Source organism: Hibiscus syriacus, unplaced genomic scaffold, assembly GCF_006381635.1.
Source record: "Hibiscus syriacus cultivar Baekdansim isolate YM2019G1 unplaced genomic scaffold, ASM638163v2 tig00110840_pilon, whole genome shotgun sequence".
In the NCBI taxonomy this organism is placed as follows: domain Eukaryota; kingdom Viridiplantae; phylum Streptophyta; class Magnoliopsida; order Malvales; family Malvaceae; genus Hibiscus; species Hibiscus syriacus.
The window spans coordinates 1,710,370-1,719,599 of record NW_024062887.1 but is presented as its reverse complement, the minus strand read 5'-3'; the positions used below and the strand labels follow the sequence as shown (position 1 = coordinate 1,719,599).

Genomic DNA, 9,230 nt, shown 5'->3' with positions numbered 1-9,230 from the left:
ATACACCACCTCAAGCGTTGGATACACCTCAAGATGGAAGACGAATCAACTTGTCAAAGGTTGTTCGGGATCTATACCATCAAAATTTTTTTTGTCTCTTCAGACGTAACACTTTTGTCTCCGATGAGGATTATTTCTAATCACAGACACATTTTTTGGATCAATGCCTCGAACATTGCATGCATTATGCATCTAGACATATTTTACATTTTTGTTATTTTTCTTTACATTCGCATTAACTAACAAGAAGCATGTCTCATCGAAAGGAACACATACTGGATACACCACCTCAAGCATTGGGCACACCCCATCCGCATAACACCCGCTTGAAAAAGAAGAAAATGGAAGCCATAATTTCTCAGATCGAAAAGAATATGCTGAAATTACAAAAATAGCTAGAAGATAAGATAAACCAGAGTAGTCTAAGTACTCTGAATACAATCATGAAAAACCAAGAGTCCTTGGTCGATCAAATTGTAGCCAAGTTGTCTGGCCTACAACATATCAGTACGCCTGGGGCAGGTTCACCGAAAGGGGTAACTATACCACCCACCCCACAAGTGGTTGTCTCACTTCAAAACTTACCGGAACTTCGAGGGGACTCATCTGTTGCAAAAAAAAATCCCTCGCCCTCTGTATTTAACCCTGAGAACAATCTGGGTTATTACCATATATCGGATTCAGACGGAGTGGACAAATCAAAGAAGATTGAAGAGAAAATCAAACAATTGGAGGAGCAAATGAAGGTAGTTAAAAGAGACCATGACTACCTTGGAGTCGATGCCGCAGAGCTTAGTCTAATCCCGAACTTGGTTCTTCTTCCAAAATTCAAGTCTTCAGAATTCGAGAAGTTTGACGGGAATAGTTTCCCATTTGCTCACATCACTATATTTTGCTGAAAATGATAGGATATGGAGGAAACAACCAACTCCTGATCCACTGCTTCCAGGAGAGTCTGTCAGGCTCAGCCATCCGGTGGTACAACTAGCTAAGTCGATCAAATATCAAGACCTGGAGGGACCTGATCAAGTCATTTATGGAACAATACAAGCATGTCAATGACATAAGGCCAGATCGAGTTATGCTATAAAGCATGGAAAAGAAACATAACGAGATTTTCAGGCAATACACACAAAATGGAGGGATTTGGTTGTACAAGTTCATCTGCCCTTGGATGAGAAAGAAACCCGAAAACTTTTTGTACAGACTCTGAAGACTCCATACTTTGGACACCTGGTTGTGATCACATCAGGAAGCTTTTCAGACTTGGTTATGGTCAGGGAAATGGTCGAGTCAGCCATAAAGTAAGGTAAGATAAAAGATGAAGAGGCCAATAAAAAACCTCCTGTAAAGGAAAGAGATGGGGAGATTAACAATGTTAACACCTACCACACTAATAAAGGTGTCACAATATCCAAGCCAAAATCAAATGCAGTTGTATCGAAAGGTACTTATAAACAAGATTTCAGAGAGCATAGGAGGGAAATGGAACATTTCGACCCTATTCCCATGACCTACAAAGAGCTTTACCAACAACTTCTTGACACCCATGTAGTGTCACCATATCTGGTGGAACTCATGAAGCCCCCATACCCCAAGTGGTATGATGAGAATGCTCATTGAAAATATCACGGCGGTTTCCCAGGGCACACTATTGAGAATTGTTACGCATTCAAGAAAGTCGTACAGAAGATGCATAACCAGAACTGAATCGACTTCAACAACTTGGGGGCATCCAAGTGAGGAAGATCATTTCATCATTTAAGGCATTCTGTTTGAATTTGTTTTTTTTTCGTTTTTTCTCAAGTTTTTGTAAGGATTTTTAAATAAATTTATATTACTTTAAAGATGTTGAGCAATGAATCACATTTGTAAACTTGCAATTCTTTGAATATTGACTAAATTAAAAAACTCCGTAAATGATTCAGAGTTACAGATCTTTGACAAGTTAACATGATAAAATAACTAATAAAACAATTACTTTTGACCTTACTTCAGAAAGATACACTCAAACACCTTACCATTTTCTTGCAAACAACCAATATAGCCTTCTCCATTCATAAGACTTGGTATTTAAATATGCATAGGTACGGACAACATGGGCATCGTTTGCATATGACAATTACTATACTTTTTGATTAAAACGTTCAGTGATGATAATGATCTTCACATATGGAATAGTCAAGTAAGAAAATCTAGTTTAGGTCAGTTGTTTGGAAATTGAACTCTAAAGATGAGATTCATTGACTTTCAAAAACACCTAGACTATAACAGGTTCTTCTTGACAAACTTAAGAAATTGGACCAGTATACACAGATTATAATATTATATATATATATACAATAAAGCTTGAGTTGTCCCTCTAAAGCAATTGGTTAAACGCCTCGGCTTTATGGATAAGATTCAGCTAGCCTGATAAATGTGATTATAATATACAATAAAACTTGAGTTGTCCCTCTAAGGCAATTGGTTAAACGCCTCAGCTTTATGGATAAGATTCAACTAACCTGATAAAGGTGTTTACATATTAAGCTATCCCTCTGTAGCAATTGGTTAAAGGCCCCGCCTCTATGGATCCAGCTAGTTGCGTCATTTTGTCCGCATCCAATTAAAATGACAATCCAAAGAAAAGCATGTTGCAATAACCAAAAAATGACCTTTTCATTGATGAAACCTTAGGTCAACCAAAGTCAACTCATCCATTTGAACATTTTTCAAAGAGCTATAACTCTGAAATCATTAAAAGAGCTATTGATTCCTTTGATATACTTTGAACTCATATTTACAATTTGATTCAATTAAGGAGTAATATTTTACAGTATTTTTATCCTTTTCCCTCCTAAAACAAGAAAAAAGAGAAAAACATTTTCAAACAGAATAGTCTCAAATATGAAAGGTCTATAAACCCAAAGCTCGAGAAGCAAATGGGGCACGATCGATTCCAATGACCATATTGGCAGACAAAATATGAGACTCCAATCCAAGAGATAAAACATAACTCATTCATGTTGCATGCATCTTAGGCATACTTAAGAGCATCACATTTATTATTTTTCGTATACATGATTTTTTACAGCCTTTAGAGTTGAGTTTCGACTTCAAGATGAATGATACTCGATTCAAAAACACTTTTAAAGATTGATGGTGGTTGCTTAACTCAGCAGCAAGAAGCTACACCTCAACCAATTTGACATATTGAAAGATCAATAATCAACTTCATATGAGTTTAAGAACCAGTTCAGATTAACTCAACGACGAGTGGCTAGTTACCGATTGACGTTTTCAAGCTAGATTTCAATTCCACGATGGAAGATATCCGGCTGACATAATTTATCAGTGGACTTTCCTGTGAAGGGGAGTCATCCAAAAATCACATTACTTGGTTTAGGGGAACCACCTGGAGAATTATGATCGGCTTAGACATGTGAAGGGAAGACATTTTTTTAAGAAACTAGCTGCAGCATAACTCAATGGTTGTCTGTCAGCCAAGACCTTCGAGTTCGAGTACGCTCAGCTCCAAGGCATATCATTTGCAGTATAACTTAAGTCGAGAAGGGTTATCTGCCAATCAAAGAACTTCGAGTTTGACTACGCTCAGCTCCAAGGCACATCATTTGTAGCATAGCTTAGGTCGAGAAGGGCTATCTACCAAAGACCTCGAGTTCGATTACACTCAGCTTAGATAGCACATCATTTACAACATAACCCAAGGCTAAAAGGGTTATCTGTCACCAAAAGACATTCGAGTTCAACTACGCTCAGCTCCAAGGTATATCATTTGCAGCATAACTTAAGTCGAGAAGGGTTATCTGCCAACCAAAGACTTTCGAGTTCAACTATGCTCAGCTCCAAGGCACATCATTTGTAGCATAGCTTAAGTCGAAAAGGGTTATTTGACAAAAACCCTCAAGTTCGATTACACTCAGCTTCGAGGGCACATCATTTACAGCATAACTCAAGGTTAGAAGGGTTATCTGTCACCAAAAGACCTTCAAGTTCGACTACGCTCAGCTCCAAGACATATCATTTGCAGTATAACTTAAGTCAATGAGGGTTATCTGCCAACCAAAGACCTTCGAGTTTGACTACGCTCAGCTCCAAGGCACATCATTTGTAGAATAGCTTAAGTCAAGAAGGGCTATCTGCCAAAGACCCTCGTGTTCGATTAGACTCAGCTTCGAGGGCACATCATTTACAGCATAACTCAATGCTAGAAGGGTTATCTGTCACCAAAAGACTTTCGAGTTCGACTACGCTCAGCTCCAAGGCACATCATTTGCAGCATAGCTGAAGCCGAGAAGGGTTATCTACCAACCGAAGACCTTCGAGTTCGATTAAATTCAACTCAGAGGCAAATAAAACTTACAGCATAGCTCGAGACAAGAAGGGCTATCTGTCAGCAAAAATTGTCGAGTTCGATTCCATTCAGCTCGATGTCTCATCATTCATACTCTTTGCCGGTTGCAGTCGAGGTTTTCAAGTCGAGAAGAAGATCTGGGTTAGCCATGCCTTAGTAATAAGAAACCATTTTCCGACAGCATAGCTTAAGTCAAGAAAAGCTATCTGTCAACAAAGGCCCTTTGAGTTTGATTTGTTTCGACTCGAGGGCCTGTTAATCACATGGTGGAGTCAATGAACTATTTCCAATCGAATTTTCAAACCAAGGTCTTTAAACCGAGAAAAGACCGAGGCGGACTACGATGAGAATCCAATTCAAATTCCGGACTACGACTTCAATTCCATGTCATTTCGAGATGGACTCGACTTCGAAACGGAAGAGCCATCCGCAACCCAATTCGACAGGGAGTTATTCTTCAACTCCACCGAACGAAATTTTTTGTCTTTTTATCTTTGTCCTATTTTTCGTTCCACGAAAAAGACAAAGAGGGGCAGCTGTAGACACTAATTTTCGTTCACATATTTTTTTTATATACATATATCTATATATATATTATAGTTTGCAAATGATTTTTGAAACTACGTATATAATATATAGTTTTAAAATATTTGGAAAATATATAAAATATATAGTTTTAAATTAAAATATTTTGAAAATATATAAAATATATAGTTTTAAAAAAACATTTTTGAAAACTATATAATATATAGTTTTTAAAACATTTTGGAAAATATATAATATATAATTTTTAAAATTATTTTTGAAAACTTATATAATATATAGTTTTAAAAACATATATATAATATATAATTTTTTAAAATCATTTTGAAAACTTATATAATATATAGTTTTAAAAAAACATTTTAAATATATATATATATATATATATATATATATATATATATATATATTTTTTAAAATCATTTTGAAAACTTATATAGTTTTTTAAAATATTTTTAGAAAATATTTTTTGAAAACATTTTTAAATATTTATAATATATAGTCTGAAAATGTTTTTGAAATTTTGGAAACATTTTTAGAATATATATAATATATATTTGTTATTATTTTTATTATTCATTTATTATTTATTTTATTCATTTTGTTTTTTTTCTCTCCGGATCCAAAGTGAGTTCGGGTCCAGCATAGGCTAATGGGCCTGAACCAGCCCCAGTGCCTTAGGGTTTCTCACACACATTTTAGTCAAGCATCATCGTCGCGTGAGTTATGGTAACCAAAAGGTCATGCCACCAACAACAGTACACGCACCGGTCAACATGGGGATTTTCGGTCGGGGAAATCGGGACTGACCCGTCCCGAAATCCCCGACCAACGTCGACTTGTTACCATATTGATCGAAGCAGACAAACGGTCGGAGGGGGTATAAATACCCCATCATCGAGCATTGCCAGGGGGCATGAAGGGGAGACCCAACGACATCGAACATCAACACAGAGAGCAAAAGAAACCAGGAACCCGTCATAAAACACCACCACAACATTACAACCGAAGAAAAACCGAGAGCCATCGAGATACAACAGTGACAACAACGAAGCCATGGAAACAAAAATAAAACCATCAATCTACCACAGTATATCAACATCAAAACAATAAACACAACAAAGCCAAACAAAGCAAAAAAACAGGGGCCATCAGAAGTAGAAAAATCGTCAAAAAAGGTAAAAAAAATTCAAACGGGTTTTCCTAGATCTACACGATTTGTGGTGTTTTTGGAGATTTTGGCTTTGGATTGTTGTTGGGGCTATTGAGAGGAGCATTTCGGTGCAGTTTTTGTTTTTCTGACCACCGCCGGTGGTGGCCAGAGGCGACGACGGACGGTGGTTTGACCACCAGATCGGTGTCGGCCATCTCCTCCTGTGAGGAGATGTAGAGAGAGGCGAGAGAGAGTTTCTTTTATAGTGTGTGTGTGAAATGAAGAAATGAAGTGAAGTGAGGAAAGAAAGGCCTTATTTTAGGCTTAAATAGCCGAACCAAAACGACGCCGTTTTATCTAGGGGTCTTCTACGTATTTTTTATTATGGGATAATGGCGTATAAGGTCCCTGTAAGTTATATTTGTTACATTTTAGTCATTAATTTTTATTTTTAACCCTGGAATTCACGCACATTTCAATTTGGTCCCCTATTTTTTGTATTTTTGTATTTTTTTTATATTATGTTTTTATTATTAGTATTTCCTTTTTTTCATATTGTTTTATTTTATTACTTTTAAAAGTTAACATTTTTATTTATATAATATTTTTTATTTTAATTTTTTATTCTTTTTATTCTTTTTCTTGTATTTCGTTTTTTTCTTTTGTTATTTTTCTATGATTTTTTACTTATTTAATTTTTTTCTTTGATATATATTCATATTCATATTTTTTTTATTTCACATTTGATTCATTATTTTAGTTTTTTTACTTTTCTTTGATTTATTTTTATATATACATTTATTTTATTTTATTTTCTCTTATTTTCTTCTTTTTAATTCATTTAACATTTATTTATCATTTTTTGTCTAATATTTTTTCGATCCTTTTTTAGAAAGTCTAACCAATCAGAGGTAAGCATTTCGAATCGAGTAATTTAAATTTTTAACTTTTCGCAATTAAAGACAATCGATAAATTAATTGGTACTGAAAAGGCGGTTCAAGGGTGCTAATCCTTCCTTGACCGTAACCGACTCCCCGTACCTGACACGTTTCTTGTACAAACACAGATCAAGTAAGATGGTGTCCGACCCACCTAAAATCGTTTTAAAATGGTCGATGGCGACTCTAACCCAAATCAATTCAAATCGAAGCTCAATTTCGGATCCAACTGAAATACGATTCCGACAATAACAATATTAAATTCATCCTTATGAAAAAAGATAAATTAAATCAACGATCAAATGCGTAAAAATGCGTCATAAAGATTAAAAAAATATGTCATAAGATTAGAGAAAGGCGTGCAATAATGACATGGTCGTTAAAAAATAAAAAAAAAACAAAGGAAAACCAATAGTTTGATATAATAATTTAAAGGAAAAAGAAGAAATATCGGGAATGGCAACCAACACAAAGATGGGTGTTTCCACCTTTCAACAAAGAATAAAGAAAGATATACAAGAACTTTAGGATATTTTAAATAACATAATTATTTTAAGTATTTGTCAAATAACAAATTTAAATATTTATAAAAATAAATTAATTTATCATAAATTATTTAAACATGAATTATTTATCTACTATTTATTTAACACGTCAATTATTTAAATATGAATTATGTAAATATTATTATTTTTAAATAAATTAAGTTTATGGGATAAAATGATTCATTAATACACGAGAATAATAAAAATAACAATTAATTAATAATTTTTTAATTAAAATAATATTAACAATTAATTAAATATTTTTAAAATTAAAATTTTCAATGTGAGGCTAAAATTTTAACTAATAAAAAATTTAACTTTCTAATACATTATGTCACGTAAACTAAAAATATATCTAACAAAAAAGGGCTTTCATGAAGTATGATAAATTAAACATGAGTATATAATTTAAAAAAAAATCATCTTTCAAAATAATATTTTTTACTATTATTATAATTAATTTTTTAAAATGAATATTATTCTATACCATTGCTCGATAAACTTGGGGAATATGATGTATGAATGTAATGCTAATATTATAATATTAAGTGAATATTATAATATTGTAGCTGCAAAGTACTTCTGGTCCTACCTGTACTCGCTACGCTCTCTCTCTCTGTGTCTCGTCATTAGCTTTTCCTATGTCAATGTCTTCCTCTTCTTTATATACTCCCATCACTCTCCCTTCTTTTTCCCAAACAAACATATCATTACAGATCTCATCTTTGTCTTCACCATCAAATTAGTTCAAGGTTCATCCATGAAGCGACTCATCCGCCGTCTCGCCCGCGTCTCCCACGTTTCTTCTACCAATTATTGCCTCCTCCGTTCCGATACCACCTCTCGACATGGCACTGCTTGTTCGTTGAAGAAGCAAGCGCGGCGGTCCGTCCCCGAGGGTCACGTGCCCATTTACGTAGGGGAAGAGATGGAGCTGTTCGCCGTGAACGCCCAGTTGCTGAACCACCCGGTTTTCGTCGCGTTGCTGAATAAGTCGGCTCAGGAATATGGTTACGCCCAGAAAGGAGTGCTTCATATTCCGTGTCACGTGCTGGTTTTTGAGCGAGTGATGGAAGCATTGAGACTCGGAGGCGCGGAGTCACGTGAGCTCTGGGATCTAGTCGGTTGTTTCTCCGACGACTGCTTTTTGAATTACTAGGAGGAAGAGCATTCAACAAAAGGTCTTTTTATTCTTTTTGTAAACTAATATCGAAACCCAAAGGGAAAACGAACAAGTTTAGGGTCCTTTTTTGTGTGGTCCTGGTTCTAGTCGGATTTAAATTTGTCTCTGTTAACGAAAATCATATTGATAAAATTGATGTGTACTGTGGTTTGAAAAATGGTGCAAAATTTGTGTTTGGTTGGAAGGCAGGCCTTCCGAAATACAATTGATGTTTTCTCATTTTCGTGTTTAAAGCCAAACGCGGTTCCTTATGAGTGAGAAATTTGAATATAAAGCCTCCTGAGATCCAAACATGGAGAATGGAAGTTGGTAACTGGGAGTGGAGAGAAATAAATGTTGTTTGAGCCAATGGGATTTCCTATGCCAGCTGCTATCAAGTATAAAATGTAGGTTTTTTACATTTTCATTTTCTAGGGATGTTTAAGGTACGAGAGTTTTAATATACGATCAAGTAAAATTATTATCGAAAATATTAATATTTTTTAATATTTTCGGTAAAATATTATCTAA

The 9,230-nt window shown here is 34.8% G+C and overlaps 1 protein-coding gene across 1 annotated transcript; it reads left to right on the top strand.

Annotated features, from left to right (window-relative positions):
* The first annotated feature begins 8,297 nt into the window (after nucleotides 1-8,297).
* LOC120143306 (auxin-responsive protein SAUR71-like) lies at nucleotides 8,298-8,709 on the top strand. Its single transcript, XM_039157663.1, has one exon. It carries the CDS (start codon nucleotides 8,298-8,300, stop codon nucleotides 8,694-8,696), a length of 399 nt encoding a protein of 132 aa, XP_039013594.1. The 3' UTR covers nucleotides 8,697-8,709.
* Nucleotides 8,710-9,230: the final 521 nt, after the last annotated feature.